The sequence below is a fragment of the Anabrus simplex genome, chromosome 6, assembly GCF_040414725.1.
Source record: "Anabrus simplex isolate iqAnaSimp1 chromosome 6, ASM4041472v1, whole genome shotgun sequence".
Classification (NCBI taxonomy): domain Eukaryota; kingdom Metazoa; phylum Arthropoda; class Insecta; order Orthoptera; family Tettigoniidae; genus Anabrus; species Anabrus simplex.
Genome location: NC_090270.1, coordinates 349,930,860 through 349,951,277, shown reverse-complemented (window position 1 = coordinate 349,951,277; position 20,418 = coordinate 349,930,860). Strand labels below are relative to the sequence as shown.

At 43.9% G+C, this 20,418-nt stretch overlaps 1 protein-coding gene across 1 annotated transcript in view; it reads left to right on the top strand.

The window, feature by feature from the left end:
• LOC136875823 (zinc finger protein 813) overlaps positions 1 to 19,209 on the top strand; it is a 166,276-nt gene extending 147,067 nt beyond the window's left edge. The window contains exon 6 of the mRNA XM_068228179.1: positions 17,433 to 19,209. Coding sequence (XP_068084280.1) covers positions 17,433 to 18,732 — 1,300 coding nt within the window. The 3' untranslated portion in view covers positions 18,733 to 19,209. The remainder of the gene's footprint in view (positions 1 to 17,432) is intronic.
• The last annotated feature ends 1,209 nt before the right edge of the window (positions 19,210 to 20,418 follow it).

Genomic DNA, 20,418 nt, shown 5'->3' with positions numbered 1-20,418 from the left:
GTGTAGCAGACAGTTCACACCACGTGCTCAGAGTAGTGCTCTCATTGGTGTGTTTTAGAATGTGTTCATGTCTGGGGCTCAGAGTGTAGCAGACACTGCACACCACGTGCTCAGAGTAGTGCTCTCATTGGTGTGTTTTAGAATGTGTTCATGTCTGGGGCTCACAGTGTGTAGCAGACACTTCACACTATTTGCTCAGAGTAGTGCTCTCATTGGTGTGTTTTAGAATGTGTTCATGTCTGGGGCCCACAGTGTGTAGCAGACACTTCACACCATGTGCTCAGAGTAGTGCTCTCATTGGTGTGTTTTAGAATGTGTTCATGTCTGAGGCTCACAGCGTGTAGCAGACACTTCACACTATTTGCTCAGAGTAGTGCTCTCATTGGTGTGTTTTAGAATGTGTTCATGTCTGGGGCTCAGAGTGTAGCAGACACTTCACACCACGTGCTCAGAGTAGTGCTCTCATTGGTGTGTTTTAGAATGTGTTCATGTCTGAGGCTCACAGCGTGTAGCAGACACTTCACACTATTTGCTCAGAGTAGTGCTCTCATTGGTGTGTTTTAGAATGTGTTCATGTCTGGGGCTCACAGGGTGTAGCAGACACTTCACACCACGTGCTCAGAGTAGTGCTCTCATTGGTGTGTTTTAGAATGTGTTCATGTCTGGGGCTCACAGTGTGTAGCAGACACTTCACACCACGTGCTCAGAGTAGTGCTCTCATTGGTGTGTTTTAGAATGTGTTCATGTCTGGGGCTCAGAGTGTAGCAGACACTTCACACTATTTGCTCAGAGTAGTGCTCTCATTGGTGTGTTTTAGAATGTGTTCATGTCTGGGGCTCACAGGGTGTAGCAGACACTTCACACCACGTGCTCAGAGTAGTGCTCTCATTGGTGTGTTTTAGAATGTGTTCATGTCTGGGGCTCACAGTGTGTAGCAGACACTTCACACCACGTGCTCAGAGTAGTGCTCTCATTGGTGTGTTTTAGAATGTGTTCATGTCTGGGGCCCACAGTGTGTAGCAGACACTTCACACCACGTGCTCAGAGTAGTGCTCTCATTGGTGTGTTTTAGAATGTGTTCATGTCTGGGGCTCAGAGTGTAGCAGACACTTCACACTATTTGCTCAGAGTAGTGCTCTCATTGGTGTGTTTTAGAATGTGTTCATGTCTGGGGCTCACAGTGTGTAGCAGACACTTCACACCACGTGCTCAGAGTAGTGCTCTCATTGGTGTGTTTTAGAATGTGTTCATGTCTGGGGCCCACAGTGTGTAGCAGACACTTCACACTATTTGCTCAGAGTAGTGCTCTCATTGGTGTGTTTTAGAATGTGTTCATGTCTGAGGCTCACAGGGTGTAGCAGACACTTCACACCACGTGCTCAGAGTAGTGCTCTCATTGGTGTGTTTTAGAATGTGTTCATGTCTGTGGCTCACAGTGTGTAGCAGACACTTCACACCACGTGCTCAGAGTAGTGCTCTCATTGGTGTGTTTTAGAATGTGTTCATGTCTGGGGCTCAGAGTGTAGCAGACACTTCACACCACGTGCTCAGAGTAGTGCTCTCATTGGTGTGTTTTAGAATGTGTTCATGTCTGGGGCTCAGAGTGTAGCAGACACTTCACACTATTTGCTCAGAGTAGTGCTCTCATTGGTGTGTTTTAGAATGTGTTCATGTCTGGGGCTCACAGGGTGTAGCAGACACTTCACACCACGTGCTCAGAGTAGTGCTCTCATTGGTGTGTTTTAGAATGTGTTCATGTCTGAGGCTCGCAGTGTGTAGCAGACACTTCACACCACGTGCTCAGAGTAGTGCTCTCATTGGTGTGTTTTAGAATGTGTTCATGTCTGGGGCTCACAGGGTGTAGCAGACACTTCACACTATTTGCTCAGAGTAGTGCTCTCATTGGTGTGTTTTAGAATGTGTTCATGTCTGGGGCTCACAGGGTGTAGCAGACACTTCACACTATTTGCTCAGAGTAGTGCTCTCATTGGTGTGTTTTAGAATGTGTTCATGTCTCACAGTGTGTAGCAGACACTTCACACTATTTGCTCAGAGTAGTGCTCTCATTGGTGTGTTTTAGAATGTGTTCATGTCTGGGGCTCGCAGTGTGTAGCAGACACTTCACACCACGTGCTCAGAGTAGTGCTCTCATTGGTGTGTTTTAGAATGTGTTCATGTCTGGGGCTCAGAGTGTAGCAGACACTTCACACCACGTGCTCAGAGTAGTGCTCTCATTGGTGTGTTTTAGAATGTGTTCATGTCTGGGGCTCACAGAGTGTAGCAGACACTTCACACTATTTGCTCAGAGTAGTGCTCTCATTGGTGTGTTTTAGAATGTGTTCATGTCTGGGGCTCACAGTGTGTAGCAGACACTTCACACTATTTGCTCAGAGTAGTGCTCTCATTGGTGTGTTTTAGAATGTGTTCATGTCTGGGGCTCACAGTGTGTAGCAGACACTTCACACCACGTGCTCAGAGTAGTGCTCTCATTGGTGTGTTTTAGAATGTGTTCATGTCTGGGTCTCAGAGTGTAGCAGACACTTTACACCACGTGCTCAGAGTAGTGCTCTCATTGGTGTGTTTTAGAATGTGTTCATGTCTGGGGCTCAGTGTGTAGCAGACACTTCACACTATTTGCTCAGAGTAGTGCTCTCATTGGTGTGTTTTAGAATGTGTTCATGTCTGGGGCTCACAGTGTGTAGCAGACACTTCACACTATTTGCTCAGAGTAGTGCTCTCATTGGTGTGTTTTAGAATGTGTTCATGTCTGGGGCTCACAGAGTGTAGCAGACACTTCACACTATTTGCTCAGAGTAGTGCTCTCATTGGTGTGTTTTAGAATGTGTTCATGTCTGGGGCTCACAGAGTGTAGCAGACACTTCACACTATTTGCTCAGAGTAGTGCTCTCATTGGTGTGTTTTAGAATGTGTTCATGTCTGGGGCTCACAGTGTGTAGCAGACACTTCACACTATTTGCTCAGAGTAGTGCTCTCATTGGTGTGTTTTAGAATGTGTTCATGTCTGGGGCTCACAGAGTGTAGCAGACACTTCACACTATTTGCTCAGAGTAGTGCTCTCATTGGTGTGTTTTAGAATGTGTTCATGTCTGGGGCTCAGAGTGTAGCAGACACTTCACACTATTTGCTCAGAGTAGTGCTCTCATTGGTGTGTTTTAGAATGTGTTCATGTCTGGGGCTCGCAGTGTGTAGCAGACACTTCACACTATTTGCTCAGAGTAGTGCTCTCATTGGTGTGTTTTAGAATGTGTTCATGTCTGGGGCTCAGAGTGTAGCAGACACTTCACACTATTTGCTCAGAGTAGTGCTCTCATTGGTGTGTTTTAGAATGTGTTCATGTCTGGGGCTCAGAGTGTAGCAGACACTTCACACTATTTGCTCAGAGTAGTGCTCTCATTGGTGTGTTTTAGAATGTGTTCATGTCTGGGGCTCACAGTGTGTAGCAGACACTTCACACTATTTGCTCAGAGTAGTGCTCTCATTGGTGTGTTTTAGAATGTGTTCATGTCTGGGGCTCACAGTGTGTAGCAGACACTTCACACTATTTGCTCAGAGTAGTGCTCTCATTGGTGTGTTTTAGAATGTGTTCATTTCTGGGTCTCACAGTGTGTAGCAGACACTTCACACCACGTGCTCAGAGTAGTGCTCTCATTGGTGTGTTTTAGAATGTGTTCACGTCTGGGGCTCACAGTGTGTAGCAGACACTTCACACTATTTGCTCAGAGTAGTGCTCTCATTGGTGTGTTTTAGAATGTGTTCATGTCTGGGTCTCAGAGTGTAGCAGACACTTCACATCACGTGCTCAGAGTAGTGCTCTCATTGGTGTGTTTTAGAATGTGTTCATGTCTGGGGCTCAGAGTGTAGCAGACACTTCACACTATTTGCTCAGAGTAGTGCTCTCATTGGTGTGTTTTAGAATGTGTTCATGTCTGAGGCTCACAGTGTGTAGCAGACACTTCACACCACGTGCTCAGAGTAGTGCTCTCATTGGTGTGTTTTAGAATGTGTTCATGTCTGGGGCTCAGAGTGTAGCAGACACTTCACACTATTTGCTCAGAGTAGTGCTCTCATTGGTGTGTTTTAGAATGTGTTCATGTCTGGGGCTCACAGTGTAGCAGACACTTCACACTATTTGCTCAGAGTAGTGCTCTCATTGGTGTGTTTTAGAATGTGTTCATGTCTGGGGCTCAGAGTGTAGCAGACACTTCACACTATTTGCTCAGAGTAGTGCTCTCATTGGTGTGTTTTAGAATGTGTTCATGTCTGGGGCCCACAGCGTGTAGCAGACACTTCACACCACGTGCTCAGAGTAGTGCTCTCATTGGTGTGTTTTAGAATGTGTTCATGTCTGGGGCTCAGAGTGTAGCAGACACTTCACACTATTTGCTCAGTGTAGTGCTCTCATTGGTGTGTTTTAGAATGTGTTCACGTCTGGGGCTCACAGTGTGTAGCAGACACTTCACACTATTTGCTCAGAGTAGTGCTCTCATTGGTGTGTTTTAGAATGTGTTCATGTCTGGGGCTCAGAGTGTAGCAGACACTTCACACCACGTGCTCAGAGTAGTGCTCTCATTGGTGTGTTTTAGAATGTGTTCATGTCTGGGGCTCAGAGTGTAGCAGACACTTCACACCACGTGCTCAGAGTAGTGCTCTCATTGGTGTGTTTTAGAATGTGTTCATGTCTGGGGCTCAGAGTGTAGCAGACACTTCACACTATTTGCTCAGAGTAGTGCTCTCATTGGTGTGTTTTAGAATGTGTTCATGTCTGAGGCTCACAGTGTGTAGCAGACACTTCACACCACGTGCTCAGAGTAGTGCTCTCATTGGTGTGTTTTAGAATGTGTTCATGTCTGGGGCTCACAGTGTGTAGCAGACACTTCACACCACGTGCTCAGAGTAGTGCTCTCATTGGTGTGTTTTAGAATGTGTTCATGTCTGGGGCTCGCAGTGTGTAGCAGACACTTCACACCACGTGCTCAGAGTAGTGCTCTCATTGGTGTGTTTTAGAATGTGTTCATGTCTGGGGCTCAGTGTGTAGCAGACACTTCACACTATTTGCTCAGAGTAGTGCTCTCATTGGTGTGTTTTAGAATGTGTTCATGTCTGGGGCTCAGAGTGTAGCAGACACTTCACACTATTTGCTCAGAGTAGTGCTCTCATTGGTGTGTTTTAGAATGTGTTCATGTCTGGGGCTCACAGCGTGTAGCAGACACTTCACACCACGTGCTCAGAGTAGTGCTCTCATTGGTGTGTTTTAGAATGTGTTCATGTCTGGGGCTCGCAGTGTGTAGCAGACACTTCACACCACGTGCTCAGAGTAGTGCTCTCATTGGTGTGTTTTAGAATGTGTTCATGTCTGGGGCTCACATTCCTCATAGCAGACACTTCACACTATTTGCTCAGAGTAGTGCTCTCATTGGTGTGTTTTAGAATGTGTTCATGTCTGGGGCTCACAGTGTGTAGCAGACACTTCACGCCATGTGCTCAGAGTAGTGCTGTCATTGGTGTGTTTTAGAATGTGTTCACGTCTGGGGCTCACAGTGTGTAGCAGACACTTCACACTATTTGCTCAGAGTAGTGCTCTCATTGGTGTGTTTTAGAATGTGTTCATGTCTGGGGCTCAGAGTGTAGCAGACACTTCACACCACATGCTCAGAGTAGTGCTCTCAATGGTGTGTTTTAGAATGTGTTCATGTCTGGGGCTCACAGTGTGTAGCAGACACTTCACACTATTTGCTCAGAGTAGTGCTCTCATTGGTGTGTTTTAGAATGTGTTCATGTCTGGGGCTCAGAGTGTAGCAGACACTTCACACCACGTGCTCAGAGTAGTGCTCTCATTGGTGTGTTTTAGAATGTGTTCATGTCTGGGGCTCACAGGGTGTAGCAGACACTTCACACTATTTGCTCAGAGTAGTGCTCTCATTGGTGTGTTTTAGAATGTGTTCATGTCTGGGGCTCACAGTCCTCATAGCAGACACTTCACACTATTTGCTCAGAGTAGTGCTCTCATTGGTGTGTTTTAGAATGTGTTCATGTCTGGGGCTCACAGGGTGTAGCAGACACTTCACACTATTTGCTCAGAGTAGTGCTCTCATTGGTGTGTTTTAGAATGTGTTCATGTCTGGGGCTCAGAGTGTAGCAGACACTTCACACCACGTGCTCAGAGTAGTGCTCTCATTGGTGTGTTTTAGAATGTGTTCATGTCTGGGGCTCACAGTCCTCATAGCAGACACTTCACACTATTTGCGCAGAGTAGTGCTCTCATTGGTGTGTTTTAGAATGTGTTCATGTCTGGGGCTCAGAGTGTAGCAGACACTTCACACCACGTGCTCAGAGTAGTGCTCTCATTGGTGTGTTTTAGAATGTGTTCATGTCTGCGGCTCAGAGTGTAGCAGACACTTCACACTATTTGCTCAGAGTAGTGCTCTCATTGGTGTGTTTTAGAATGTGTTCATGTCTGGGGCTCACAGGGTGTAGCAGACACTTCACACTATTTGCTCAGAGTAGTGCTCTCATTGGTGTGTTTTAGAATGTGTTCATGTCTGGGGCTCACAGAGTGTAGCAGACACTTCACACTATTTGCTCAGAGTAGTGCTCTCATTGGTGTGTTTTAGAATGTGTTCATGTCTGGGGCCCACAGCGTGTAGCAGACACTTCACACCACGTGCTCAGAGTAGTGCTCTCATTGGTGTGTTTTAGAATGTGTTCATGTCTGGGGCTCACAGTGTGTAGCAGACACTTCACACCACATGTTGAGAGTAGTGCTCTCATTGGTGTGTTTTAGAATGTGTTCATGTCTCACAGTGTGTAGCAGACACTTCACACTATTTGCTCAGAGTAGTGCTCTCATTGGTGTGTTTTAGAATGTGTTCATGTCTGAGGCTCACAGTGTGTAGCAGACACTTCACACCACATGTTGAGAGTAGTGCTCTCATTGGTGTGTTTTAGAATGTGTTCATGTCTCACAGTGTGTAGCAGACACTTCACACTATTTGCTCAGAGTAGTGCTCTCATTGGTGTGTTTTAGAATGTGTTCATGTCTGGGGCTCACAGTGTAGCAGACACTTCACACTATTTGCTCAGAGTAGTGCTCTCATTGGTGTGTTTTAGAATGTGTTCATGTCTGGGGCTCACAGAGTGTAGCAGACACTTCACACCACGTGCTCAGAGTAGTGCTCTCATTGGTGTGTTTTAGAATGTGTTCATGTCTGGGGCCCACAGAGTGTAGCAGACACTTCACACTATTTGCTCAGAGTAGTGCTCTCATTGGTGTGTTTTAGAATGTGTTCATGTCTGGGGCTCACAGAGTGTAGCAGACACTTCACACTATTTGCTCAGAGTAGTGCTCTCATTGGTGTGTTTTAGAATGTGTTCATGTCTGGGGCCCACAGCGTGTAGCAGACACTTCACACCACGTGCTCAGAGTAGTGCTCTCATTGGTGTGTTTTAGAATGTGTTCATGTCTGGGGCTCACAGTGTGTAGCAGACACTTCACACTATTTGCTCAGAGTAGTGCTCTCATTGGTGTGTTTTAGAATGTGTTCATGTCTGGGGCTCAGAGTGTAGCAGACACTGCACATCACGTGCTCAGAGTAGTGCTCTCATTGGTGTGTTTTAGAATGTGTTCATGTCTGGGGCTCAGAGTGTAGCAGACACTTCACACTATTTGCTCAGAGTAGTGCTCTCATTGGTGTGTTTTAGAATGTGTTCATGTCTGGGGCTCAGAGTGTAGCAGACACTTCACACTATTTGCTCAGAGTAGTGCTCTCATTGGTGTGTTTTAGAATGTGTTCATGTCTGGGGCTCAGAGTGTAGCAGACACTTCACACTATTTGCTCAGAGTAGTGCTCTCATTGGTGTGTTTTTGAATGTGTTCATGTCTGGGGCTCGCAGAGTGTAGCAGACACTTCACACTATTTGCTCAGAGTAGTGCTCTCATTGGTGTGTTTTAGAATGTGTTCATGTCTGGGGCTCACAGTGTGTAGCAGACACTTCACACCACGTGCTCAGAGTAGTGCTCTCATTGGTGTGTTTTAGAATGTGTTCATGTCTGGGGCGCACATTGTGTAGCAGACACTGCACACCACGTGCTCAGAGTAGTGCTCTCATTGGTGTGTTTTAGAATGTGTTCATGTCTGGGGCTCACAGTGTGTAGCAGACACTTCACACTATTTGCTCAGAGTAGTGCTCTCATTGGTGTGTTTTAGAATGTGTTCACGTCTGGGGCTCAGAGTGTAGCAGACACTTCACACTATTTGCTCAGAGTAGTGCTCTCATTGGTGTGTTTTAGAATGTGTTCATGTCTCACAGTGTGTAGCAGACACTTCACACTATTTGCTCAGAGTAGTGCTCTCATTGGTGTGTTTTAGAATGTGTTCATGTCTGGGGCTCACAGTGTGTAGCAGACACTTCACACCACGTGCTCAGAGTAGTGCTCTCATTGGTGTGTTTTAGAATGTGTTCATGTCTGGGGCTCACAGTGTGTAGCAGACACTTCACACCACGTGCTCAGAGTAGTGCTCTCATTGGTGTGTTTTAGAATGTGTTCATGTCTGGGGCTCACAGTGTGTAGCAGACACTTCACACTATTTGCTCAGAGTAGTGCTCTCATTGGTGTGTTTTAGAATGTGTTCATGTCTGGGGCGCACAGTGTGTAGCAGACACTTCACACTATTTGCTCAGAGTAGTGCTCTCATTGGTGTGTTTTAGAATGTGTTCATGTCTGGGGCCCACAGTGTGTAGCAGACACTTCACACTATTTGCTCAGAGTAGTGCTCTCATTGGTGTGTTTTAGAATGTGTTCATGTCTGGGGCTCAGAGTCCTCATAGCAGACACTTCACACCACGTGCTCAGAGTAGTGCTCTCATTGGTGTGTTTTAGGATGTGTTCATGTCTGGGTCTCACAGCGTGTAGCAGACACTTCACACTATTTGCTCAGAGTAGTGCTCTCATTGGTGTGTTTTAGAATGTGTTCATGTCTGGGGCTCAGAGTGTAGCAGACACTTCACACTATTTGCTCAGAGTAGTGCTCTCATTGGTGTGTTTTAGAATGTGTTCATGTCTGGGGCTCACAGTGTGTAGCAGACACTTCACACCACGTGCTCAGAGTAGTGCTCTCATTGGTGTGTTTTAGAATGTGTTCATGTCTGGGGCTCAGAGTGTAGCAGACACTTCACACTATTTGCTCAGAGTAGTGCTCTCATTGGTGTGTTTTAGAATGTGTTCATGTCTGGGGCCCACAGTGTGTAGCAGACACTTCACACCACGTGCTCAGAGTAGTGCTCTCATTGGTGTGTTTTAGAATGTGTTCATGTCTGGGGCTCAGAGTGTAGCAGACACTTCACACTATTTGCTCAGAGTAGTGCTCTCATTGGTGTGTTTTAGAATGTGTTCATGTCTGGGGCTCAGAGTGTAGCAGACACTTCACACCACGTGCTCAGAGTAGTGCTCTCATTGGTGTGTTTTAGAATGTGTTCATGTCTGGGGCGCACAGTGTGTAGCAGACACTTCACACCACGTGCTCAGAGTAGTGCTCTCATTGGTGTGTTTTAGAATGTGTTCATGTCTGGGGCTCACAGTGTGTAGCAGACACTTCACACTATTTGCTCAGAGTAGTGCTCTCATTGGTGTGTTTTAGAATGTGTTCATGTCTGGGGCTCAGAGTGTAGCAGACACTTCACACTATTTGCTCAGAGTAGTGCTCTCATTGGTGTGTTTTAGAATGTGTTCATGTCTGGGGCTCGCAGTGTGTAGCAGACACTTCACACTATTTGCTCAGAGTAGTGCTCTCATTGGTGTGTTTTAGAATGTGTTCATGTCTGGGGCTCAGAGTGTAGCAGACACTTCACACTATTTGCTCAGAGTAGTGCTCTCATTGGTGTGTTTTAGAATGTGTTCATGTCTGGGGCTCAGAGTGTAGCAGACACTTCACACTATTTGCTGAGAGTAGTGCTCTCATTGGTGTGTTTTAGAATGTGTTCATGTCTGGGGCTCACAGTGTGTAGCAGACACTTCACACTATTTGCTGAGAGTAGTGCTCTCATTGGTGTGTTTTAGAATGTGTTCATGTCTGGGGCTCACAGTGTGTAGCAGACACTTCAAACTATTTGCTCAGAGTAGTGCTCTCATTGGTGTGTTTTAGAATGTGTTCATGTCTGGGGCTCACAGTGTGTAGCAGACACTTCACACCACGTGCTCAGAGTAGTGCTCTCATTGGTGTGTTTTAGAATGTGTTCATGTCTGGGGCTCAGAGTGTAGCAGACACTTCACACCACGTGCTCAGAGTAGTGCTCTCATTGGTGTGTTTTAGAATGTGTTCATGTCTGGGGCCCACAGTGTGTAGCAGACACTTCACACTATTTGCTCAGAGTAGTGCTCTCATTGGTGTGTTTTAGAATGTGTTCATGTCTGGGGCTCAGTGTGTAGCAGACACTTCACACTATTTGCTCAGAGTAGTGCTCTCATTGGTGTGTTTTAGAATGTGTTCATGTCTGGGGCTCACAGCGTGTAGCAGACACTTCACACTATTTGCTCAGAGTAGTGCTCTCATTGGTGTGTTTTAGAATGTGTTCATGTCTGGGGCTCAGTGTGTAGCAGACACTTCACACTATTTGCTCAGAGTAGTGCTCTCATTGGTGTGTTTTAGAATGTGTTCATGTCTGGGGCTCACAGTGTGTAGCAGACACTTCACACTATTTGCTCAGAGTAGTGCTCTCATTGGTGTGTTTTAGAATGTGTTCATGTCTGGGGCTCACAGTGTGTAGCAGACACTTCACACTATTTGCTCAGAGTAGTGCTCTCATTGGTGTGTTTTAGAATGTGTTCATGTCTGGGGCTCACAGGGTGTAGCAGACACTTCACACCACGTGCTCAGAGTAGTGCTCTCATTGGTGTGTTTTAGAATGTGTTCACGTCTGGGGCTCAGAGTGTAGCAGACACTTCACACTATTTGCTCAGAGTAGTGCTCTCATTGGTGTGTTTTAGAATGTGTTCATGTCTGGGGCCCACAGCGTGTAGCAGACACTTCACACCACGTGCTCAGAGTAGTGCTCTCATTGGTGTGTTTTAGAATGTGTTCATGTCTGGGGCCCACAGAGTGTAGCAGACACTTCACACTATTTGCTCAGAGTAGTGCTCTCATTGGTGTGTTTTAGAATGTGTTCATGTCTGGGGCTCACAGTGTGTAGCAGACACTTCACACTATTTGCTCAGAGTAGTGCTCTCATTGGTGTGTTTTAGAATGTGTTCATGTCTGGGGCTCACAGGGTGTAGCAGACACTTCACACCACGTGCTCAGAGTAGTGCTCTCATTGGTGTGTTTTAGAATGTGTTCACGTCTGGGGCTCAGAGTGTAGCAGACACTTCACACTATTTGCTCAGAGTAGTGCTCTCATTGGTGTGTTTTAGAATGTGTTCATGTCTGGGGCCCACAGCGTGTAGCAGACACTTCACACCACGTGCTCAGAGTAGTGCTCTCATTGGTGTGTTTTAGAATGTGTTCATGTCTGGGTCTCACAGTGTGTAGCAGACACTTCACACTATTTGCTCAGAGTAGTGCTCTCATTGGTGTGTTTTAGAATGTGTTCATGTCTGGGGCTCACAGTGTGTAGCAGACACTTCACACCACGTGCTCAGAGTAGTGCTCTCATTGGTGTGTTTTAGAATGTGTTCATGTCTGGGGCTCAGAGTGTAGCAGACACTTCACACTATTTGCTCAGAGTAGTGCTCTCATTGGTGTGTTTTAGAATGTGTTCATGTCTGGGGCTCAGAGTGTAGCAGACACTTCACACCACGTGCTCAGAGTAGTGCTCTCATTGGTGTGTTTTAGAATGTGTTCATGTCTGGGGCTCGCAGTGTGTAGCAGACACTTCACACTATTTGCTCAGAGTAGTGCTCTCATTGGTGTGTTTTAGAATGTGTTCATGTCTGGGGCTCGCAGTGTGTAGCAGACACTTCACACTATTTGCTCAGAGTAGTGCTCTCATTGGTGTGTTTTAGAATGTGTTCATGTCTGGGGCTCAGAGTGTAGCAGACACTTCACACCACGTGCTCAGAGTAGTGCTCTCATTGGTGTGTTTTAGAATGTGTTCATGTCTGGGGCTCAGAGTGTAGCAGACACTTCACACCACGTGCTCAGAGTAGTGCTCTCATTGGTGTGTTTTAGAATGTGTTCATGTCTGGGGCTCAGAGTGTAGCAGACACTTCACACCACGTGCTCAGAGTAGTGCTCTCATTGGTGTGTTTTAGAATGTGTTCATGTCTGGGGCTCGCAGTGTGTAGCAGACACTTCACACTATTTGCTCAGAGTAGTGCTCTCATTGGTGTGTTTTAGAATGTGTTCATGTCTGGGGCTCACAGTGTGTAGCAGACACTTCACACCATGTGCTCAGAGTAGTGCTCTCATTGGTGTGTTTTAGAATGTGTTCATGTCTGCGGCTCAGTGTGTAGCAGACACTTCACACCACGTGCTCAGAGTAGTGCTCTCATTGGTGTGTTTTAGAATGTGTTCATGTCTGGGGCTCACAGTGTGTAGCAGACACTTCACACTATTTGCTCAGAGTAGTGCTCTCATTGGTGTGTTTTAGAATGTGTTCATGTCTGGGGCTCAGAGTGTAGCAGACACTTCACACTATTTGCTCAGAGTAGTGCTCTCATTGGTGTGTTTTAGAATGTGTTCATGTCTGGGGCTCAGAGTGTAGCAGACACTTCACACTATTTGCTCAGAGTAGTGCTCTCATTGGTGTGTTTTAGAATGTGTTCATGTCTGGGGCTCACAGTGTGTAGCAGACACTTCACACCACGTGCTCAGAGTAGTGCTCTCATTGGTGTGTTTTAGAATGTGTTCGTGTCTGGGGCCACAGTGTGTAGCAGACACTTCACACCACGTGCTCAGAGTAGTGCTCTCATTGGTGTGTTTTAGAATGTGTTCATGTCTGGGGCTCGCATTCCTCATAGCAGACACTTCAGTTTCAAAAGACATTAACTCAGGTTTTGCAGAACAGATGTTCTGTGTTTGGTGAACTGTTTTATTCCCCAATTGTTATGTATATGCGTAAATCTGCCCCACGTTTTCCCTGACTGCCACGTCTTTAGAGCAAAAATCCACTTAAATTAAGCTATGACCTAGGAAGAGATTGCTTCAAACACATTTCGGAGAATAGAATAGCGCGTGGATCACTGGGAAATTGTTTCAGTTACATCATTTAAGTAGGGCAGAAGTGACTGTACTTATGCATGGATGAGTCACAATGCATTCTGAGCACACAGCAAAAGTAAATCCTTCAAGGATGGGTCATTGTCGCCAGCCGGAATTCCATTATTAGCAGGAACAGTGATCCTATGCCGTTGCCAGGGTTATACCTGCACCAAAGGTTTGACTGTTAATAGATGAGTCAAAAGATCAGAACTGTTCTACACAAGTAAGAACATGCTCTATCTGTTATAATCTTGAAGCAAATTGAAATTTGATACTGGTACAAGCTGTGAAAAGTGACTAATTCACTACCATAAACGCAGGCTGAAATTAAAAATTAGCAGAAGCAAATATATCGTAGCTCAAATTAACAGGTAAGTACCTTATAGATGTAATAATGTAACTAAACTTGGTTAAAACAATATTTATCATTCTAAAGTGGAATTACGTCTAACTGATCAGGTCAGTTAGTTAAGGAAGAAAGACAATTTACAGCATTCAGTCAACATTCGCATTGCATTGCAGCATTCAGAACGAATGCAGGTCCTCTCAGTTTTCTTTGATTGTTGTACATTTGCTGTTTGCCCTGTATGTCGTAAATGGTTGGTTTAATCAATATAAGATGATTACATTATCAATACCGCAATGAATTTGTAATGGTTGATTTGGGAACCAACATGGTGGCTGCGTGACCCATTCTCACTGATACTGTTACCATTATATACATTTCCTCTGGACATCAACTCAAGTTTCTATGACTAAGTGATACCTCAATTCAAGCAACCAAATTTCTAGGACTTAGCGTAGATGAGTCCCTGACGTGGGAGAATCACATCACAGTGCTGTGTGATGGAATAACCCCTGATATTTGTGTACTGTCACTATAACATTTTACATTTTGATCATTTTTATGGGATTGTATTTTTCCTTTCCTGCCTATCTAATATGGCATACTCATGTTGAACTTCAATGCTTGTCCAGTTGTTTCACCACAAGTTGAGTCACACCCTCCGATATGGTCTCAGGAACTTATCGGAGCTTGCAGGATCCGTCAGTACCTTTAGTACTGCTCCTCAATGCTGTTAGCACTATTTGCTGGACTGCCGGCTTCACCCCATGTTCAGTCAATAAAATGGAATTCTACTGTAAAACTTAGTTAACACTCAAATGTCCAGTAAACCCCAGGAGCTAACGTTATGTCACTCGGTGCCATGTGAATGCTTTCCCTTATCATGGAGGAGATGACACTTGACCCAATCTTGTTGTGCAGAAACTGACGAGACCTTCCGTGTACAAGCAAGAAATGCCAAAAGCGACACTTTCTTTACCTCCTTGTCTCCAAATGAAAGCTTGGTACTACCGCTGTTGGTACGGAAGTACAAGTCTTTTGACGGAAGACCAATGGAGCTTAACGATCTGTGAACAAAAACGTTCTCATTCTGAGTACCGTGTTGAAATTGAGGGTGGTGAGTGGATGAAACCAGACACCATAACGTTTTATTATGGATCTAAATATGGCATTGATGTGGTCGATCAAACGTACTCGATCGTCAAGGCGATATGTAATCTCATCAACGCATTTTGTTTTTAATAAATAGATTAGAATTATGTAGAATTGAATTTTTAGTAATTAGTCCGGCCCCACAGTGTAGGGGGTAACGTGTCCGCCTGCCACCCGGCGGCCCCGGTTCAATTCTTGGAGGCGTCTCCGAAGACCTTAAAAAGTAGTTAGTGGGACGTAAAACAAATAACATTATTATTCAATTCTTGGACGGGTCAGGGGTTTTTAATTGTAAACAATTAATATCCCTAGCCTGGGGACTCGGGTTTGTGTCGTCCTTAACGTTCCTTTCCTCACATTCAACACTACACTTCTGCAAGTTCAATTACACGCAGGTTCATATCATATGGTGCAAGTAAGGGGAAACGATCACTAGAGGTCAACGCCCCTAACCAATAGCATTTAAAAAAACAACAGTAATAACAAAATAACTCAATTCCTTAATCGAAAATCACATAAATGGAAGGTGGGTCATAAGTGACCCATCCGTGGTTCCAGGGGCTAGTAATACTCTCACGGTTTGAGTGTTTTACATTTAGATATACAGGGTGGTCACAATAACATGAACTAGTGTACGAGTGTTAGTGTTTTTGTCGTCATGATCAAATGCTTTCTCAAGTCCAAGAAGGCCATCAGTAGATCCTTACCTCACTCATAATATTGCCCTTGTAATTGTCTTATTGTGAATGTAAGGTCTACTGTGGACCTTCCTGATATGAAGCGATACTGCTCTTCTGTTAACTTCTCTCCAACCCTCTTTCTCTTCTCCAGAATCTTCACAAACACCTTTGCACAGGGACATGTCAATATGACTCCCCAATAGTTCTTAAAATCACCTTCTTCTAGTCTTCAGGGGTCTTCCCTCCTCTCCTTCCATACTACTTTCAACACATGATAAAGCCACTGTTTCCTTACCTCTGCTGCTGCCTTCACCATCTCAATACTCACTTCATCTAAACCTGGGGATTTCCCTCCTTTCGTCTTGTCCAGTGCTATCTCCACTTCTCCCTGTGTTAAGTGTGTTCCTTTTTCAATGTTTCTTCTTTCCTCCCTGCTTCTACTTTCCTCCTCAGTGCATCCTTCTGCTTTCAGTAAACCTTGAAAATATTCCTTCCGTATCCCTTTGAGTTTCTCCTCCTGCACTTCATTTCCATTTTCGTCTCTTATTATAACATCTTCCCTTATGCCTTTCCTATTACTCTTGACCACTCCATACCATACATTTATAATTCCTTTACTATCTTCTTCCATCATGTTAACGTATTTTTCCATCAATTTTGCTTCTCTGTTACAACCTTTTTAGCTTCTTTCCTGTAGGTCTCATATTCATGTCTTGTCTCTTGCCCTACCTGAAACCATACTCTAAAATCTTTGTTCTTTTCCCCTACTGCCACTTATAATCTATTGTTTTACCATGTGGTTCCGTTGAATCTTTTTCTGGTACTAGTTTTCCGATACACTTCCTCCGCAGTTTTTATTAATGTCCTCTTGAAACTTTCCCATTCCTCTTCTCCTGTTTTGTATCATCTGGTGGTAAGTTCAATCATATTTTTTCCTGGTATTCTTCCTTCATTTCCTTCTCCTTCAGTTTCTATATTTTGATATTCTTTCTTGCTTCTTTGTCCTTTTCCTCTCCTTCATTGTTCTCAGTTTCATTACAAGTAGTCTGTGGTTGCTATCTAGGACCTCTGATAGTATTACCCTGACGTCTGTAATATTCCCAGTCATAATCCACAATGGATTTCCTTTGACTGGTCACTGCTGTACCAGGCTTTCTTCTTGAACTACGAGTTCCCAACCATCATCCCATTTCCTTTGCACAGATGCAGTAGCCTTTCTGCCATCATTATTTGTTTCCCCATCCTTCCACTCCAAGCACGTTCTCATATCCCTTTCCATACCTACATGGGCGTTCTAGTCCCTCATTACTATGCTATTTTGGCCATTCAACTCTGTCTCCAAATCTTTCTTAAAGTCATCTCTATCGTGTTGCATGCATCCTACCTGTGGAGTATATACCTGTACAGTTTCACAGGTTTTTCTTTTCACTGTTATTTTGACTTCAGTCAACCTGTCACTTTCCTCTTTCAGTCCATTTCTTACTACCACTCCTACTCCATTTCACTTTCCTTTGTTATTTCCTCTCCAGTACAACCAGCAACCGTTCTGCAGCTCTCTCTTACCAATTAGTATCTCTCAGCCCTAATACATCCAGTTTTCTTTTTTCCATTATGTCTACAACCTCTTCTACTCTTTCAGTCAGTGTTCCAATTGGTAATCCTGTTCCTCACCAGGGTTGTTGTCTGTTACATCTGCCTGCTTACTATTCCTATTTTTTCGAAAGCGGGCTGATATCCTGTCGTGACTTTACTAGAACCCCATTAGCTGCAGTCATTTTCAGGATTCGTGTAGGGCATTCAGAGCTGCCGTAGCGGTCTTGGTGCATGCACAGACCCTACTGTACTTTACTTCCACAGGCTATTTCCTACTTGATGAAATTGCGTATATCCCACGACGTGGACTAGGGGCCAGACTTGTGGGAGACCATTTAAATAATATTTAGCTATTTGAATGATTCTTGTGATCAATTATATGTAGTTTGCTCCTGTTGTTGTTAATATGTGCAATTTTACACATAAAAATTGAAATTTTCTTTTCAGTATCGAGGCTACATATGGTTCATCCAACGCACCACTGACTAACCGTGGTGGTAGCTGCCTTGAAGAAAACTCTGCGGACAGCAAGACGAAGAATGCGTTCTCATGCTCTGTATGTGGGGAGGAATTTAGTAATTCTTTTAAGCTTGAAAGACATGGATCTCTTCATTCAGGATCAACACCTCATAAATGTAATGTATGTGGTAAGTTGTACAACAATAAAACACATTTAATTAGTCACACACTGTGGCATTCCTCTGATCAACTGTATCGGTGCAATTCATGTGAGAGATGCTTCACAAAAGACAGTTATTTAAAACGCCACTTAAAGCGGCACAACAACGATCGTCTCCACCCCTGCACCGCATGTGGAAAGAACTTTACAGAAAAGTTCAACTTAAAACGTCACATGAAAAGTCATGCTAATGACCAAATTCACAAATGTACAATGTGCGGTAAGACCTTTGTTGCCCCCCGTTATCCATCTGGGCAGCCTCCCATACTTACTGGCGGCACATACTGTGATTCCTGTGAAAGAACCCTCACGCAAAACACGAGTCAGGATCCGGATCAAAATGAAGAGAGCCTTAATAGTTGCACCACATGTGGAAAGACCTTCAAATACAAGAGTAACTTGAACCGTCACATCAGAAAACATGACGTCGAGCTTCCCAATAAATGCAACATTTGTGGAAAGACCTTTATAGAACAGTGGCACTTAACAAGACACCTTGTGGTCCACTCTGACATTAGGCCCTTCTCGTGCGGTCAATGTGATAAGTCATTTAAGTTAGCGGCACAGCTTAAAGATCATATGGCTGCACATTCCGAAGGCAAGCAGTTTACATGTACTCTGTGCAAGAGGTCGTTTGTCAACTCTTACCGGTTGAAAATTCATTTACGCGGTCATTTCGGGGAACGTCGCCATTCTTGTACAGAGTGTGGTAAAGCTTTCATACATCGCTCCAATTTAAAGAAGCATATGGTCCTTCATTCTGGAGAAAGGCCTTATTTTTGTACGCTTTGTGGGAAGGACTTCAGGCAGAAGTGTTCCTTGACCTCTCACATGCAAAGTCACTTCAACGAACGACCGTATTCATGTTCACAATGTGGAAAGACGTTCACTCGTTCAAATCACTTAAAGGAGCACCAGCTACTTCATACCGGCGAGAGACCCTTCTCCTGTGATACATGTGGACAATCTTTCTTTCGGCGTGCGCAACTCGAATCTCATTTATTATCTCATACAGATCAAGTGGCTCAAAGTGGAATTGGGATGGACCTGAAAACACCTCCGAGCTAGACCAAGTTCCGCATCATACTAAAACATTGGGGTTTTAGCCGTAAGACAGTAATTTTAAGTATTGTTTAGAGCTTATCTGCATTCGCATGACGGTCGGCCATCCAAATTGATGTAGGTATTACACAGATTTGTTACTTTTTAATATTATATACATAATATAATTTTGGTACCATCAAAACTAGTTAATTCTCAGTCGCAGGAAAAGTTTCTTGCTTGAAACAAGTTGGATATTGCCAATTCATTTCCTAGAACTTCATATGTTCCACTCTCTTCATCCACATGTGACATTGGTCATACCAGCACTGGAAATGGACAAGTGTTGTAATCTATGACAGTTCTCCTAACGTTTTCTCCATTCTACAAGTACATTTTAAGGAATGCTTCCATTTCCATGTTGAGATTGTGCATTATATAAAAGTAAAAACTATATAACACACTAAGCTTTGCTGGGACCAAGAATGTATTCCATAGTGGACAAATTTCTGTTTTGAGCTGGTTTACTGTATGTACAAACATGTCAGTTGTTTGTTTTCCCCTTTTCCGTCTTTTGGGCAGACTTTAGAGCTTCAATGTGATCAGCTTAGCATATGATGTTACATAAAAAATAATTCCAGCCTCATATTGACTGCATGCTGCTGTTCAAACAGGGTTCGTTTTAGTAATGCTTTACATTGCTTTTTGTGATATGTCTAGCCACATGTTAATCTCTAATGATGGTATTTTTCAGTTCTTTCAAAAACACCTTGAAATTTGCACAAGGAGTTGCTGCCTTCATACTGATGTTCAGCAAATCAACTCCGAGAAGATTATGTTGTTGTGCTGATTATTGTTATAAGAGGGAATACAACACAACAACAGTCTTCTGTTGACATTAATGAGGAAAAAATAGAAGAGATCTGTCAGTTCAAAGTATGAAGATGTGTATAAAGGACAGGAAATGGCCACGAGGGATGGACTCCCTAGGTTTTGGAAGTCTAATACAAAGGGGTGAGTAAAATACAAGAGTTGACCAAGGGCAGTTGGATAGGGAAGATGAAAGTGAGGAGTCTCACAGAAGTAATTTGGAACAGTGCCCAGTCCCAAGTTCAGAATCCCTCATCCTTTTAGTTGCTTCTTGTAACTTGAAGAAACTATTGCCCCCACTGAAAAAGACCAAAATGAAAAGTGCTTTGGTGGCTGAAAGATTTCAATTTTTGAGGAATTGAATTTGAAAATAGGTGTCTCTATGTAAGACATTTGAATCAGTGCAGGATATAGTTAAAATATTTATTCAAATGTAATCAGATTTTGAATTTTTCTTGATCCTCATTGATTGAACCAGTTGTGAATGAAACTGATACCCAATTTAGTGAAGCGATGGAGAGATTAGCTTCTTCGCCGACATTTTTATTTCCTCGAGACTCGTGCAGAAACTTGCAATAACTTCTACACTTGATATATCAAGAATAGTTCCTGATGTTTGGGATGCTACCATCTCAGTCTTGAATCAGTATAGTACTTGCCTTTGAATATTACAGTTTCATGAGTATGAACAATCTTGTCATTGGATTCGAAGTAATGTACTGTAAACTGGGGTTACTTTGTGAAAATTTTGACAATTTATTCAATATAATCAGAATAATACTATGTATTATGGATTTTTATCATTATGTATTAAAGTGTTTCCATATTATCGTATACATCCAT